Below are 19,254 nucleotides of genomic sequence, written 5' to 3' on the forward strand. Positions count from 1 at the left end.
TTCAGTTTAGTGTTCCATATCATCAGTGGACAGATGCAGTTCACATGATAATATGAAAAACTACTTATATATGTTGTTTTAAATTATGTTCCGCTTATATGCATACTAAATAGATTTTTTCTCTTAAGGCCAATCAAATTACGCATTTGTTTCTTTGTAGTGGGTGTTTTAAATTCCATGATCTTTTTTACATTGCTAGTATCAGATTTGATAACTCCCTGTCCCACATTATGACCCAGAAATTTTCACACCAGTGTAGCCTACCTCAAGTTTATCTGGCTGTAGTGTAAAGCCGTTCTCTTTTAAAGCGCAAAAAAGTGTAAAAATACAAATGTCGTCGAAGTAGAACAATACATTTTCTACTCCCCATAGCTTACTCTTAGTAAACTTATTAAAATGACTTGGAGCACAGCTCCATATGTTTCGGATGTTACTTCGAAGTTGACGATAGTTTACTTCCTAGTCCAAACCTCCCTCAGGACGAAGGGGGATGGAAAACGCCAATCTTACGCGTGATAAATAAAAATGGCATTTTCTTTTTACGTGAGGTAGAAATAAAAAAGAGTGATCTTTCTTGGTCACAACGGTTCGGCCCTGCTATTTTGTGAATACTTGTTCTCCCCCCCCCTCTTGTTTTTTCGAAAGGTGACTATCCGCAGAAATAAGAGAGTGAACATTCCTTTACTTCTTCTTTTCGTCCAAAATCTTGAGCGACGAACATAATTATAATATAGATAATATACTGGCATAAGGTTGTCACAACCTCGAGGAACACGAAGGAACACGGAGGAACACAAAGGGACACGAAGGAACACGGATGGACACGAAGGAACACGGAGAAACACGAAAGAAAACAAAGGAACACGAAGGAACACGGAGGGATACGAAGGAACACGGAGGAACACGAAAGAACACATAGGAACACGAAATAACACAAAGGAACACGAAAGAACACGAAGGAACACAGAGGAACACGAAAGAACACGTAGGAACACGAAAGAACACAGAGGAACACGAAGGGACACGAAAGAACGCGAAGGAACACAGAGGAACACGAAGGAACACGAACGAACACGGAGGAACACGAAGGAACACGAAGAAACACGAAAGAACACGAAGGAATACGAAGGAACGCGGAGGAACACAGAGAAACACGAAGGAACACGAAGGGACACGAAAGAACGCGAAGGAACACAGAGGAACACGAAGGAACACGAACGAACACGGAGGAACACGAAGGAACACGAAGGAACACGAAAGAACACGGATGAACACGAAGGCACGCGGAGGAACACAAAGGAACACGAAAGAACAGGGAGGGACACGAAGGAACACGGAGGAACACGAAAGAACACGGAGGAACACGAAGGAACGCGGAGGAACACAGAGTAACACGAAAGAACACGAATGAACACGAATGAACACGGAGAAAAACGAAGGAACACGAAAGAACACGGAGGAACACGAAAGAACACGGAGGTACACGAAAGAACACGGAGGAACACGAAGGGACACGGAGAGACACGAATGAACACGAAGAAACACGAAGGGACACGGAGGAACACAAAGGAACACGGAGGAACACGAAAGAATACGAAATAATACGAAAGAAAACGGAGGAACACGAAGGGACACGAAGGGACACGAAGGGACACGGAGAGACATGAAGGAACAAGAAAGAACACGGAGGGACACGAAGGAACACGAAAGAACACGAAGGGACACGAAGGAACACGGAGGAACACGAAAGAACACGAAGGAACACGAAAGAACACGGAGAAACACGGGGAACACGAAAGAACACGAAAGAACACGAAGGAACACGTAGGAACACGAAGGGACACAAAGGAATACGGAGGGACACGGAGTAACATGAAAGAACACGAAGGGACACGAAGGAACATGGAGGAACACGAAAGAACACGGAGGGACACGAAGGAACACGAAGGAACACGAAAGAACACGGAGGAACACGAAAGAACACAAAGGAACACGAAAGAACACGGAGGTACATGAAGGGACACAAAGGAACACGGAGGGACACGGAGGAACACGGAGGGACACGGAGGAACACGGAGGGACACGGAGGAACATGGAGGATTACGGAGGAACATGGAGGAACACGAAGGAAGATGGAGGGGCACGAAGGAACACGAAGGAACACGGAGGAACTATTTTTTCGCCAGTAAGATCGTGAAGTCTGTCAAGCATTATTCTACTACAAGTACATAATATTAAAGGTGACAATATTGCAACTTAAGCTTGACTTTATTCTTCATTTACTATTTTATATCGTAACCAGCCAGTCACACGTTATTATTAAAGTAAAGCCAGTCTACAAGTATTCAACTGAAGGTCATTCAACTAGCCATATGACATCACAGCTGAGCCGGAGCCTTCAATTTTTTTTTTCATTGGCTAATCTAAATTGACTTTGACCTTAACTGAGCGTAACTGTGTCACAAATGAAAGTTCTAATATCAGCGCAGTAAATCAATATCCAGAAGCTGAAAGAATCATTTCATCATCTTATATTTCTGGCGTCTAAGACCTAATAAAGAATCGAGTCTCTCATCTGTCAATTTGGACTTAACATCTACTGGTCCTATACTAAGGTCATTGCTTCTCCTTTTCTATTTTTGATTGACATACAAAGATTCAGCACTGCGTGACATCAACATCTGTAGAGACAACCCTTATAAATCTGTGTGAGTGAAAAATGGCAGTTCTATTACATCTGTGTGTGGGAAACAAAAGACTGCAGACAACCCCGATACTACATCTGTGTGTGTGAAACAAAAGACTGCAGACAACCCCGATACTACATCTGTGTGTGTGAAACAAAAGACTGCAGACAACCCCGATACTACATCTGTGTGTGTGAAACAAAAGACTGCAGACAACCCCGATACTACATCTGTGTGAGTGAAACAAAAGACTGCAGACAACCCCGATACTACATCTGTGTGAGTGAAATAAAAGACTGCAGACAACCCCGATACTACATCTGTGTGTGTGAAATAAAAGACTGCAGACAACCCCGATACTACATCTGTGTGTGTGAAATAAAAACTGCAGATAACCCCGATACTACATGTGTGTGTGTGAAATAAAAGACTGCAGACAACCCCGATACTATATCTGTGTGTTTGAAATAAAAACTGCAGACAACCCCTATACTACATGTGTGTGTTTGAAATAAAAACTGCAGACAACCCCGATACTACATGTGTGTGTGTGAAATAAAAGACTGCAGACAAACCCGATACTATATCTGTGTGTTTGAAATAAAAACTGCAGACAACCCCGATACTACATGTGTGTGTGTGAAACAAAAGACTGCAGACAAACTCGATACTACATCTGTGTGTTTGAAATAAAGACTGCAGACAACCCCGATACTACATGTGTGTGTGTGAAATAAAAGACTGCAGACAACCCCGATACTACATGTGTGTGTGTGAAATAAAAGACTGCAGACAACCCCGATACTACATCTGTGTGAGTGAAAATACAGTATCGTACTGAAGCATCCTGACAGTCCAGTACCAGTAGCTGCCGTAGTGTCCTCACAAGTCATCGTTGAGCCCTCGACATTGTTCCTTTGGCACGCGCCCGACATTGTCTCTTGGCACGCGCCCGACATTGTCGGGCAGACTGTGTTGTTATATATATTATTTTGTGTTTGTCATTTATACTTTAAATATGTTTCTTTCTTACTCTTACTCTTATTAATTTACTTTCTTTTGTTTCTTTTTTTCACTGCACATATAACATATTACAATCATACATTTGAATTATTGTGTACATAAATATATATATTATTTTGTGTTGATACATTTCTCGTACTCTGATTATTTTGTGTTGATACATTTCTCGTACTCTGATTATTTTGTGTTGATACATTTCTCGTACTCTGATTATTTTGTGTTGATACATTTCTCGTACTCTGATTATTTTGTGTTGATACATTTCTCGTACTCTGATTATTTTGTGTTGATACATTTCTCGTACTCTGATTATTTTGTGTTGATACATTTCTCGTACTCTGATTATTTTGTGTTGATACAACATTTTAAACACATTTGATTACACAGCAACATTGATTACAAAGTTGGCACATTTATTGGCTATCTATTATTTTAAAGTAACAAACAAACATGCAAAGTGAGACATTATTCTTTTGTCTATTGATAATTGAAAACCAAGCATTCACTACTGAGTTGATACTGTATTGTTACTGTATACATATTTGAATCCTATATAATATTTATTGACACTATACACATATTGGAATCCTATTTAATATTTGTACTAATACCAAAAAATGTCTAACTATGATAAAATCTTGGAGTTAGCTAGAAAAAATGGAATTGAAGGGTGATAAGAAGAGAGAGTTTATCGAAAGAGAATTAGAAGAATTAAAGAAGAAAGAGCGTAAAGTAGCAGAACTAGATGAACGAGCTGCAGAAAGAGCACATCAAAAGGAGAAATAGAGAGGAAAAAATTCAATGAGCTAGACTTGAGGCTTCAAAAGTAAACCCCAACATACTCCTACCACAGACACAGCAAGCCAAACCATATAGATCAAAATTCCACTAATTCATCGAAAAGAATGAAACTGGAAAACTTCCAGCACATTGCCTCAACTTATGAAATGTCTTCAAAAGACATGGCCAAGCAACTTCTTGCTAATCTTTCCGGTAAACCTCTGAACATCATAGCTACGCTCACATCCGAACAAAGTCAGACTATAAAGCTGTAAAGAGTAGACTCCTTGAGCACTTTTGAAAATCAGAGGGCTATTACAGGAAACTGTTCAGTGACATCAAATTACCAAAAAAAAATTGCGACTAAAATATAATCATTTTAGAAGTTAAACAGAACATATTTAAATGAATAGAACTTTCTGATTGCAACTTGACCAAGCCAAATGAAATAATTGATATGTTTTTAATTGATAGCATACTAATGAACATCACAGATAATGTTTTTACATTTCTTAAAGAAAAAAAGGAAAGAATTGAAACAGAGCTAATAAACAACTTGAATCTATTCACGGATAGTCATCCCAATCACACTATTGATAGAGGAGACCTCCACCAGATAGCTGCCACCATTAAAAACAACACCAACAATGCAAACGAGTACAAATACAGCGACAATGATAAAACTTGCTTTAATTGCGGTATTGGAGGACACATAAAAAGCCAGTGAGGAACAGTCAACAACCCTAACTTCAAATACAGAAGAAACACAAACCAGAGCAATAAGTATGACAACAAAAGAAATACTAGAGCAATACAAAGCTACAGCCCAAATGACAGAAGGCAATAAAACACCAACAATAACTACAACTTCCAAAACTATCACAGACAATCTAGACGTGACGGTTATAAGCCCAACAGATACAACAGAAACACGCCGAATAGAAGGTAAAATAACAACAACAGCAGAAACTACAGTCGTCCTAGCAACACTGTCAACTCAGTTGCAACTGCTGAAACAGGTCGCAATCATGAATTCGTCTATGCCAGAATTTAATGTCTATCCACCATTTACAAACGGGCTGGACACGAACACATCATGAAACAATAATATTAAGGCTGATAACACACATGACTCTTGTACCTAGCAAGCTAAACACAGGGCAGCACAAGATAGAATTTTTAGTATACAATATAGGATACAACACCATAACACCAACACCAGAAGATAGCACTAAAATAGCCAAGCTATATTGAACACATAAGTCATCAACTAATCGCACACTAATATTATTTGTTACATACCACTAGCACTACGAAAGATTGTTCAGCCTATACTAACGTAATCTACTTATCTATTGAATCTATTGATGTCATACTCTATGTATAACTTTGATTGTATTAGTACACATGACACTTCAAAAGGTCATATTTTAATTTTCACATGTTTAATTATTTTTTTTCATAAGTATTCATTTTGGACTTTGACATATTGGAACGTGAGTACGTTCACACTGCTTGTATTTTTCTTTTTTTTTTTCAAATGTACATCATCTCTGTAATTATATACATATTATATTGACATTAATCTTCATTGATGAATGTATTTTTTTTTTCACATATCAGTTGTGAAAACTATTTGAGCAAAATTCATGGCTTGAAACCATATATGATTTTATGTAATGCAAATTGGAAAGAAGATTGTATTAATTGTATTTGATTTGTGAAAACTATTCGATCATTATTGATGGCTAGATTGATTTATGTGACGTAAACACTGATTTTTCGCGGTCCCCGAAAGGTGAAAAGACGCTATTAGTTTTGTGTCAAATGTATGTCCGTCTGTCCGTCCGTCCCGTTTAGATCTCGTAAACTAGAAAAGATGGTGAAAATCTGACCTTACAATATTTTAGACCATTCAAAGTTCTGATGAAACAGCTACTTTTTTCTTTTTTGAAAGCGAAAAATCTAATTTTTTAAATCACTTATACAAGCAGTTTTTTCATATAATTACACCACTTTTACAACTATTAACTATTAAACACTCCAACAATTGAGGCTCTTTATTAGGGTAGAATGCACATACCATATTTTTGACACATTTATGCAAACGGTTGTAGATTTTTTGTCAAAAATTTTGTTTTTATATTTGTATTGTTAAGTTATGTAAGTCCTGTTATATTAAGTACTATATTTACACAAGAACAAATATTAACTATTTTTTAAAAAAGAAAAAATCTATTTTGTATGGATTATAAATTAGACATAATTTAAAACGAATAGTAATCTTGTTAATTGCATTTTATTGTCCGTTTCGTCATGTCATGTCAGTATTTATAAATAAGAAATTGAGCCATTTCAAAACAATTATATCAATTATAAGACATCAGTTAGGCTATTGGAAACGCGGTGGCTGAACGGTAAAGCGCTTGGGTTTGAATCCTAGTGAAGACTGGGATTTTTAAACTTTAGAATCTTTGGGCACCTCTTGAGTCCACCCAGCTCTAATGTGGGAAATGTAAAGGCGGTTGGTCGTTGTGCTGGCTACACGACACCCTCGTTAAAAACAGATGAACTTTATATCATCTGCAATATAGACCACAAGGTCTGAAAGGGAAACTAGTTAGGCCAGTTTCACATCTAACTTTACATTCACTTTCACCTATCCTTTGAACTGCTGGACCATTGGGGCACTACACAAGATCTGTCAACCTTCTTTCTCCAATCGTATGTCATTTGACTTTGATATAATTTCATTTGGATGTTCTTTTTGAAAATATTGAAGCCTGCCTGGGTGGATCACTTCGGGGGCCGATTTTAAGTTTGTGTTTCCACACAAACTGTCTTTGTAACCTTGTTTTTTTAAAGAAGATTGTAGCTTATACTTGTGTTCAAGCAATTTAAGCTCACAGTAAGACAAATGTAAGCAAAGTATCATGACTAATGGACGATAATAATCTTGAGGATTTATGAGTATTAGACTTCTTGAGGATTTATGAGTATTAGACTTCTTTGACTTCCATGATTTAGTTGAAAGTAGCATTGTTAAAAGATTGTCATCATTTTTCAAGTAGCATTGTTAAAAGATTGTCATCATTTTTCAAGTAGCATTGTTAAAAGATTGTCATCATTTTTCCCTATGCAACTCATTGAGACAACCTTGGTGTTTAGGATTGATATATTTCACTTGCTTCGATTTATTTGAAATGACATTGTCTGACTATGTAACCCGTCGGGATAAACCAAGTACATTTGTATACGAGCATTTTTCATGGCGGCCTATACTGTTGAATAAATTGAGTACATACTGTAAGCATTCTGTCGATAAATTGTGTGCATATTAAAAGCATTCTATTGATAAATTGAGCATTAACTATAAACAGTTTGTGTACAGTAAATACACTTGCTATTGTAAATAATGTTGACGCACGAATAGTCTTAAGAAAAACAAGACTAGATTCTGCAACTACGCTCTTGCGCACGCCCCATTGGCTTCCTGTGAAAGCGAGAATCGACTTCAAGGTGGCCCCACTTTGTCATTAGTGTATATATAACAATGAGATACCCTTGTACCTTAGCGAACTGATTACTCCTTATATCCCTCAGAGAGCCCTGCGCTCAATGGACTCAACGCTTCTAGTGGTGCCACGTTTCTCCCTCAAAAGCTACGGTCTGCGGGCTTTTTCAGTGCACGGACCAAGGGTTTGGAACTCACTTCCCATTGGTCTTAGACAAACAACATGGTACACTACTTTCATGAAGAACTTTAAAAACTACCTGTTCAAAACGTTATTAGATTAGTTTGTCATTTCAGCTCTCGTGTTTGTGTTTGTACTGTTTATACAGCGCCTTGAGCCTACATTTTGTTTGTTAACAGTGCTTTATAAATAACATTATTATTATTATTATTATTGTCTACACAGACAAATATAATTATTTTTTTCACATATAGTAAACTCAGATGAGACCATATAACAGTCTCATATTTTTTTTATGACTTGATAAAACAAATGCAAGGTTTTGTAGTATACACCCATTATTTGTAATTAATTTTTATCTCTTAAATGAATATGAAAATGTACATGATCTGTAGTGATAGGCAAATTCTAAAATATTTTAGCAATATCTTCATTGAGGGAAAGGGCGTCATGACAGTCTTGCTTGACATTGCTTGTTATATATTCGCCTCGGGTCAAGAAGGTGAAAAGCACGAGTTACCTCGGACATAGAAAGAGGAAGTAAGAAGGACTAAATTGACTTTCAGTCAGTTGTAACTTTAGGTCAGTCGGTAGAGTAGTCACTTGAAGTCAGTAGAGACAGTACACGTATTTCTAATAGTTGCTTTCTGGACTTAGAGCTGCATACATGTTATTGAAGTTTATTGTAACCCCATGTGATGCGGACGTTATTTGTACTCTAGAGGACTTAGTATATCTGTATCTTTGATACCGCTGTTATGCGGATGTAATTATATTTCAAATTAGATTATCTTTTTGTAACAACCAAGAAGTTGCAGTATATTGCTCAGAAAGGTTTCTCTTACTTTGTCATAGGACACACTGTAAGTTTTGGTTTACATCTTTGTTACAGGCTGAATGTGTCATGTTGAAGAATGCTGGTTTCGTGCGTCCTGGAGTCTCACTTAACAAGTAACATTACACATAAGCACATTGCTACTACTACCAAATTGTCACCATGGTTTCATAGTAAACCAGATGCTGACCGACTGATATCACAATACTGTCGACATCGGCAATGATAGAGTTAGACCTCGACTGATCCCCAACTGGCACCACTGTTGTGTAACGGCCACTGACAATCAACGCCGTCAATAATCGCCAATATGACCATGACACTCATGACTCTTGTATTGACACACTAGGAAGACGCGTAGAAGTTTGGGTTTAATTGGGTTTTTCCTGAGTGACGTGACGAATAATTAAAAAGTAAGAACAGAAATAGAAGAGTAACTGACAAGGAACGAGAGGCGGACAATTTAGCGACGATACGGACTGTGCCCATTTTGTGGAGTAAGGAGTTGAAGTTATCAGCCTGAGTTATTAAGTATATTCCTTGTTCATTCTGTGAATTGTGTCTGACACGAACTCGCGAGCCACATCAACATCTACACGTATCAACAAATAGACCATTAACATATGTGGCGACCCCCTTTTTGGACTACAGTGTCTACAGGCTAGGCCGCCGTTTTCGTATTTTGTTAGATCTGGATTTATCTACATTAGGATAAGTACACTGGATTAACATTTGTTTATTCGGTTATCTACTGGATCTAGTTTACATTTGTGCTAATTATCTGGACTGCAGCTGTAATAGATACTTCTGAGAAGATAAGTGACGCTACCACTGGCCAAGAATCGAGTTCAGTAAATACAACTCCAACACTGGCACCCTATAAATGAAATAAACACAAAACTCAACTTCTTCTCTAAAACTAGAAATAGTGACAACCTCTTACAACATATAATAAGAGATATCACTAACGAAGTAATTCACCCTAAACAGGGGGTCCAAAAATCCTACAAAGTCCAAGGAACTAGTACTTGTTTACACAGACTAATAATCTTTTTTACGGACCAACACACCGTCCGTCTCAACCTAATTCAGAGGATGAACAGCGTCATGAAAAAAGAATGACCAATACATGTCACCGGACTTTGTGACGCAGAAAAACAATTTAAAAAAAAACAACAAGGATTACGAGTTGAGGAAAAAAACAACGTAATAGAGGTGGGAGAAAGCAAAAGACACTTGTCCAAACTACATGACACTGTCATCTCAACACAGACACTTGTCCAAACTACATGACACTGTCATCTCAACACAGACACTTGTCCAAACTACATGACACTGTCATCTCAACACAGACACTTGTCCAAACTACATGACACTGTCATCTCAACACAGACACTTGTCCAAACTACATGACACTGTCATCTCAACACAGACACTTGTCCAAACTACATGACACTGTCATCTCAACACAGACACTTGTCCAAACTACATGACACTGTCATCTCAACACAGACACTTGTCCAAACTACATGACACTGTCATCTCAACACAGACACTTGTCCAAACTACATGACACTGTCATCTCAACACAGACACTTGTCCAAACTACATGACACTGTCATCTCAACACAGACACTTGTCCAAACTACATGACACTGTCATCTCAACACAGTCACTTGTCCAAACTACATGACACTGTCATCTCAACACAGACACTTGTCCAAACTACATGACACTGTCATCTCAACACAGACACTTGTCCAAACTACATGACACTGTCATCTCAACACAGACACTTGTCCAAACTACATGACACTGTCATCTCAACACAGACACTTGTCCAAACTACATGACACTGTCATCTCAACACAGACACTTGTCCAAACTACATGACACTGTCATCTCAACACAGACACTTGTCCAAACTACATGACACTGTCATCTCAACACAGACACTTGTCCAAACTACATGACACTGTCATCTCAACACAGACACTTGTCCAAACTACATGACACTGTCATCTCAACACAGACACTTGTCCAAACTACATGACACTGTCATCTCAACACAGACACTTGTCCAAACTACATGACATTGTCATCTCAACACAGACACTTGTCCAAACTACATGACATTGTCATCTCAACACAGACACTTGTCCAAACTACATGACACTGTCATCTCAACACAGACACTTGTCCAAACTACATGACACTGTCATCTCAACACAGACACTTGTCCAAACTACATGACACTGTCATCTCAACACAGACACTTGTCCAAACTACATGACACTGTCATCTCAACACAGACACTTGTCCAAACTACATGACACTGTCATCTCAACACAGACACTTGTCCAAACTACATGACACTGTCATCTCAACACAGACACTTGTCCAAACTACATGACACTGTCATCTCAACACAGACACTTGTCCAAACTACATGACACTGTCATCTCAACACAGACACTTGTCCAAACTACATGACATTGTCATCTCAACACAGACACTTGTCCAAACTACATGACACTGTCATCTCAACACAGACACATGTCCAAACTACATGACACTGTCATCTCAACACAGACACTTGTCCAAACTACATGACATTGTCATCTCAACACAGACACTTGTCCAAACTACATGACATTGTCATCTCAACACAGACACTTGTCCAAACTACATGACATTGTCATCTCAACACAGACACTTGTCCAAACTACATGACACTGTCATCTCAACACAGACACTTGTCCAAACTACATGACATTGTCATCTCAACACAGACACTTGTCCAAACTACATGACATTGTCATCTCAACACAGACACTTGTCCAAACTACGTGACACTGTCATCTCAACACAGACACTTGTCCAAACTACATGACACTGTCATCTCAACACACACACTTGTCCAAACTACGTGACACTGTCATCTCAACACAGACACTTGTCCAAACTACATGACACTGTCATCTCAACACAGACACTTGTCCAAACTACGTGACACTGTCATCTCAACACAGACACTTGTCCAAACTACATGACACTGTCATCTCAACACAGACACTTGTCCAAACTACATGACACTGTCATCTCAACACAGACACTTGTCCAAACTACATGACACTGTCATCTCAACACAGACACTTGTCCAAACTACATGACACTGTCATCTCAACACAGACACTTGTCCAAACTACGTGACACTGTCATCTCAACACAGACACTTGTCCAAACTACGTGACACTGTCATCTCAACACAGACACTTGTCCAAACTACATGACACTGTCATCTCAACACAGACACTTGTCCAAACTACATGACACTGTCATCTCAACACAGACACTTGTCCAAACTACATGACACTGTCATCTCAACACAGACACTTGTCCAAACTACGTGACACTGTCATCTCAACACAGACACTTGTCCAAACTACATGACACTGTCATCTCAACACAGACACTTGTCCAAACTACATGACACTGTCATCTCAACACAGACACTTGTCCAAACTACATGACACTGTCATCTCAACACAGAAACTTGTCCAAACTACATGACACTGTCATCTCAACACAGACACTTGTCCAAACTACATGACACTGTCATCTCAACACAGACACTTGTCCAAACTACATGACACTGTCATCTCAACACAGACACTTGTCCAAACTACATGACACTGTCATCTCAACACAGACACTTGTCCAAACTACATGACACTGTCATCTCAACACAGACACTTGTCCAAACTACGTGACACTGTCATCTCAACACAGACACTTGTCCAAACTACATGACACTGTCATCTCAACACAGACACTTGTCCAAACTACATGACACTGTCATCTCAACACAGACACTTGTCCAAACTACATGACACTGTCATCTCAACACAGACACTTGTCCAAACTACATGACACTGTCATCTCAACACAGACACTTGTCCAAACTACGTGACACTGTCATCTCAACACAGACACTTGTCCAAACTACGTGACACTGTCATCTCAACACAGACACTTGTCCAAACTACATGACACTGTCATCTCAACACAGACACTTGTCCAAACTACATGACACTGTCATCTCAACACAGACACTTGTCCAAACTACATGACACTGTCATCTCAACACAGACACTTGTCCAAACTACGTGACACTGTCATCTCAACACAGACACTTGTCCAAACTACATGACACTGTCATCTCAACACAGACACTTGTCCAAACTACATGACACTGTCATCTCAACACAGACACTTGTCCAAACTACATGACACTGTCATCTCAACACAGAAACTTGTCCAAACTACATGACACTGTCATCTCAACACAGACACTTGTCCAAACTACATGACACTGTCATCTCAACACAGACACTTGTCCAAACTACATGACACTGTCATCTCAACACAGACACTTGTCCAAACTACATGACACTGTCATCTCAACACAGACACTTGTCCAAACTACATGACACTGTCATCTCAACACAGACACTTGTCCAAACTACGTGACACTGTCATCTCAACACAGACACTTGTCCAAACTACATGACACTGTCATCTCAACACAGACACTTGTCCAAACTACATGACACTGTCATCTCAACACAGACACTTGTCCAAACTACATGACACTGTCATCTCAACACAGACACTTGTCCAAACTACGTGACACTGTCATCTCAACACAGACACTTGTCCAAACTACATGACACTGTCATCTCAACACAGACACTTGTCCAAACTACATGACACTGTCATCTCAACACAGACACTTGTCCAAACTACGTGACACTGTCATCTCAACACAGACACTTGTCCAAACTACGTGACACTGTCATCTCAACACACACACTTGTCCAAACTACGTGACACTGTCATCTCAACACAGACACTTGTCCAAACTACATGACACTGTCATCTCAACACAGACACTTGTCCAAACTACGTGACACTGTCATCTCAACACAGACACTTGTCCACACTACGTGACACTGTCATCTCAACACAGACACTTGTCCAAACTACGTGACTCTGTCATCTCAACACAGACACTTGTCCAAACTACGTGACACTGTCATCTCAACACAGACACTTGTCCACACTACGTGACACTGTCATCTCAACACAGACACTTGTCCAAACTACGTGACTCTGTCATCTCAACACAGACACTTGTCCAAACTACGTGACACTGTCATCTCAACACAGACACTTGTCCAAACTACGTGACACTGTCATCTCAACACAGACACTTGTCCTAACCACATGACACTGTCATCTCAACACAGATACGTTTTACCTTGTCATTGATTTAAAAAAAAATGTTTTTTAGAATATGATTTTTTTTTTATATTTCAAAACTTTTAATGGACCTCATTCACCAATCGTAAACAAACAACATTCAGCCACGTTATAATATTGATAAAACAATGAAAAAAGTATCACGTGACAGCCTTAATGGATTGCGTGGTTTGTATAGAAGAGATAGAGAACCGCGTGGCTAAATGTTGTTTGTTTACGATTGGTGAATGGTGTCCATTTTGCGTGTTTTCCTCTCAAAATTTACATTTTGCGGGATTTTAAAAAATATTTGGAATTCGTTTCCTATTAATCTCAGACAAGCCACATTAATCAATACAATCAAGAACATTAAAGCCTACCTGTTCAAATCTTTTTTTAGATTGGTTTGCCATTTTATCTCTATTGTATATGTTTTGTATATTCTTATGGTACCTTGAGTCTACCCTATTTTCGCGATTTATGAATTTAAATAATAAAAAAAAATATCTTTAAAATAAAGTAATAATTTTAATATTAATATTATTATTGCTCCATTTTATGCTACGTTTCACAGATATCATTTGTTACATTTCTAAGAAAGTGTAATATATGTTACGGAAGAGGCAGAAAATGATTGATATGTATATCAAATTGTCTTGGTGACATAGCACAGAAAACAGAGAAAACGTACTCGTTACATTTATTATGAAGAAGGTACTAGCCTTTATGAATATTTTTTTAAAATATGGCTTTTACTTGTTAATAGCCAAACGTGACATACAGACGGACGGACAGATTACGGATAGCGGAACATTATTATCATGTTCAAAAAGGGAAAAAAAATGTCCTTTTTCTATTACAGGCTGAAATATTTCCGTACATCTCCACTTGGAAAGAAATAGAAATGGGGAAAATCCGAAAATATCACTTGAAACAGAAAGTAAAAAATTGCTCATACTACAGGGGGAACTGTTTGTGACATGAATGTAAATAGCAACCATCGCATGACGTGTACCATGTAAAGAAGTGTTCAGAGATAAGGTCACAGAATTAAATTACCTCAAGGTACGTTATAGGTCTATACAATCTACTCTATTTGTCGATATATTTTTAAACCGTTAGATGAATGTCATGCTGTAAGTGTATTTGGATATTTATTGACGGTTAATCGATTTTACATTGTATAATTAGCAGCGGAAATAGACTTCCTTAATCATTATTTACAGAAAAGGAAAAAAGATTTTCAAAGCTAAACAATTTTACATAGTTTGCATAGCTACGTAAATCTAGTTATTATCTATCTATTACATATCTGTCCGTCTGTTCCTAACTATTTCTTTCTCTGTCAGTCTGTCTGTTTCTCTCTCTCTACCTCTCACTCTCTCTCTCTCTCTATCTATCTATCTATCTATCTGTCTATTTAACAGTCTGTCTGTCTGTCAGTTAGTCATTCAGTTAATCTGTCTGTCTCCCTCCCTCTCTCTCTCTCTCTCTCTCTCTCTCACTGCAAAACGGATTGCGCGGAGCCTTGTGTGTAGCGAAGTCATACAGTATATAATAAAAAATCTGTTTTCTACATAGATCACGCTTAATAGCGAGAATCTGGAAATTGTTCAATCTATCTTCGCGAATTGATGACCTCAAGAAATTGATTGATACCCCAATACGATATTTCTTTTTCTTTTCAGGAGATTTTAATAATTTTCATTTTAAATCAGGAGGCCGCGTGTCTCTGTTATAAGTTATAATGGTTTAATTTAATAATTTACATCTAGAATTAACGCGGGCCTATGAAAGAGCGGACCCACTGCGCCCTCATGGGCTGCTGCGGTCTATGGCCGTAAATAGACATATATATATATACATACATGGGCCAGGGGGAGGTTTTGGGGGTTCACCCCCCCCCCCCCGAAATGAAATCCCCCCTCCCCCCCAGGGCGGGAGGATCGGAATTTAGTGAATGATTTTTTGCTTTGATTTTGTTTATTTTAGGTGAGATTTTAATACTAAACTTTCACTTGCCCTAGCCCAGCAAAAGAGATTTTGAATTTAAAACCCCCTACCAGGGGGGGGGGTTGAGTTTAAAACCCCCTATTAGGGGTTTTGCAGTTAAATTCCACTCTTCTATAAAACAAAAGAAAAAAAAATGCAAACGACAATCCCCAAATTTCAAGAGCACAGTTATTTAAGATTTTGATTTTTAAACCCCCTCCAAAATTTACGATAAACATCATCTTCAATATAAAAAAAGAAAATTAAACCCTCAAAATTCTATGAGCGTAGCCAAAGGCGTTTTTAGTTAACCCCACCCCCTCTTCAGTAGGGTTTAAAGCTAAAAAATACCTCTTCAATACCCGGTATAAAAAAAAAAGCAAATTACGCACTCAAAATGTTTTGAGCGTAGCTAAATGGGCTTTGACTCAGTTTTGAATTTAAACTCCCCTTCAGCGGGGTTTAAATGTAAAAAATACCTCTTCAATATTAAAAACAAAGCATATTATACACTCAACATGCTATGAGTGTATTCAAAGGGGTTTTGGGTTTAAACTCCCCTCCAGTGGAGTTTGAAGCTAAAAAATACCTCTTCAATATAAAAAATAATAAAATTACACACTCAGAAATCTATAAGTGTAGCCAAAGGGGTTTTGAGTTTAAACCCCCGCAAGCGGAGTTTGAAGCTAAAAATTAAATCTTCAAAGCAAGAAAAAAAACAAATTACGCACTGAAAATGCTATGAACGTTGCCATAAGGAGTTTTGAGTTTAAATTTCCCTTCAGAGTGGTTTTATGCTGAAAAATACCTCTTCAATATACAAAAAGCAAAGTAAACACTAAAATTATTTGAGCTTAGCCAAGCCAATTGGGGGTTTTGAGTTTAAATCCCTCTCCTACAGATGGCTTTTTAAAAAGTTTTTTAAAGTTTTGAGTTTAAAATCCCACAACAGAGCGTTTTAAGTGGAAAAACTCTATCTTCAATATTATTCTAAAGCAAACTACAGTTACTAAATTCTATGACCGTAGCTAAATGGGGTTTTGAATTAAAAAAATAGAAATCCAGTGATTTTTTAGTTTAAAACCCCCAACAGATGATTTTGACAACAAAAAATTTCCTTTTCGATATAAAATCTAAAGCAAACTACAGTCACTTAGAAAAAAATCCCCCCCCGCCCCGCCCCCCCCTATATATATATATAGCCTGGAACTTTTTGTAAAGTTTCAACTTGATCCGATAATAGGTGTGACAGAAATAACGTATAAAGGGGAAAAACTCTACATATATAGCCATATCTTAGATTACTGAAGGGATGATTTCCCTTTATGGTTTAAAAATGTACAAACTTTTTTACCAGACAGACAAGCAAAGTGAGTTGACAAACACTTTGTTGTACATATCCCTTTAAGATGAGGCCAGCGTCAGAGTTACGGAAGATAAATTTCAAACTTGCTGTCCTAGAAGAAGTGGAGAACAATCTTCTCAGTCTGGTTAACGGAATCAATTATGTAAGTAATTAGTATTAAATCTACATTCTCAGGTGAAACATTGTTGTTATGTTTTTAACTCTACATTTTAAAGTTCGATAGTTTCGCTTTCAGAGGCACATAATCCCATTAGTGAAATCGATATTTTCAGATCATGTCTATAAACTTATTGAAGGGTTCAAGAAATAAAGGATCTACATAAAATCATGCGGAACTTCTCTGACATTCTCATGACTAAAGGAGTATACCAGGGCCAGATTTAAGGGAGGGCAGGCGGGCAAATTTTTTATCTATCTTACGCTTAATTTTTACTACCAACATTTTACAGTTGGCAACTCTGTCGTGGTTAAAAAAAAAACATGTTCTCTTAAAGTGTGCTCGTAATATACTTCGGATTTACTACATTGCGTAAACCCTAAAAATGTACATTTTTTATAACTAAATTTTGTTTATAAAATAATTGTACTTTTCTAAGATTAAATTTAATTTACAAGTACGGTACTCTCTTTCTTTTATAATAAAGTATTCTTCGAGACATTTGTAGTTTTCAAATTAAAAATAGATTTTTATTAAATCTTTCGAAAAAGTGTAAGCGCTCCACATACATAAACCCGGTCCTGGAGTATACAATATTCTGTATTGGTGGCATCACTAACAATATTGGTGGGGACTTTGCTGTTAGTTTTGGTTTTGTTTGAAAAGTTTCGAATGTCCTTCAGAAATGAGATAACAACTAGCCCAAACCTCCCGCAGCAGGTTTGAATTTCGGACCATCACCTTCATCACCGATCATTTCATCCCCGGTCACTTTATCCCCGGTCACTTCATACCCGGTCATTTCATCCCCAGTCACTTTATCCCAGGTCATTTCATCCCCAATTAAATATTCCTTCTAATTCATTGTTTCATTGTGCTGTTAATGCTTTGATTTTAGGCCCTGATTTCATCTAATATATAAATATGATTATGTAGAATGCTTTTTGATATTTTTGACATGTTATTAATGCGATTGTAGTGTTTCCCTTTCCACTTTACATTCTTGATGAGAAATATTATAATATATTCATATTCTATTATAAATCTAGGTGTTTACTTAGCTATAGCGCTTCTATTGGATGTGGGGGATATTATAATATTATCCATGACGTATTGATCAAAGGCCAAGGTGTGGTGGAAGTAGTGGAAATTATTTAAGAGATAGAACGATTGGAATACTTATGATCATGCCGCTTATAGCTTCTTTTATTTTATATTGTAACGAGTGAATGTATTATAGCCAGGGCTTGATGAAAGCTTACAGCCTCATCAGTGGGTGGAATTTGCCCTCCCTGGCGGGCCAGAGAGTCTGCACTTGTGTTGCCAGTCACACCTATGTGACTCGGTACCCACTGCATAATTACAGGGGTGCCATAGCGTTGTTTAATGTTATGTGAAGCCATGATGACAGTGTT

General features: G+C 37.9%; 1 protein-coding gene across 7 annotated transcripts in view; it reads left to right on the forward strand.

Annotated features, from left to right (window-relative positions):
* The first annotated feature begins 5,891 nt into the window (after positions 1-5,891).
* The window catches only part of LOC106079588 (uncharacterized protein DDB_G0271670-like), a 31,585-nt gene continuing 18,222 nt past the window's right edge, over positions 5,892-19,254 (forward strand). The window contains exons 1-2 of one of the 7 annotated variants that reach the window (XM_056042309.1): positions 5,892-5,986; positions 17,674-17,824. In XM_056042309.1, the coding sequence (XP_055898284.1) occupies positions 17,726-17,824 (99 nt within the window). In that variant the 5' untranslated portion in view covers positions 5,892-5,986; positions 17,674-17,725. Of the gene's footprint in view, positions 5,991-15,002; positions 15,039-15,070; positions 15,390-17,673; positions 17,825-19,254 lie in introns of those variants that run through there. The other 6 variants (XM_056042307.1, XM_056042308.1, XM_056042310.1 and 3 more) reach the window with 6 other exon arrangements.

The sequence above is a fragment of the Biomphalaria glabrata genome, chromosome 9 (assembly GCF_947242115.1).
Source record: "Biomphalaria glabrata chromosome 9, xgBioGlab47.1, whole genome shotgun sequence".
Taxonomy (NCBI): domain Eukaryota; kingdom Metazoa; phylum Mollusca; class Gastropoda; family Planorbidae; genus Biomphalaria; species Biomphalaria glabrata.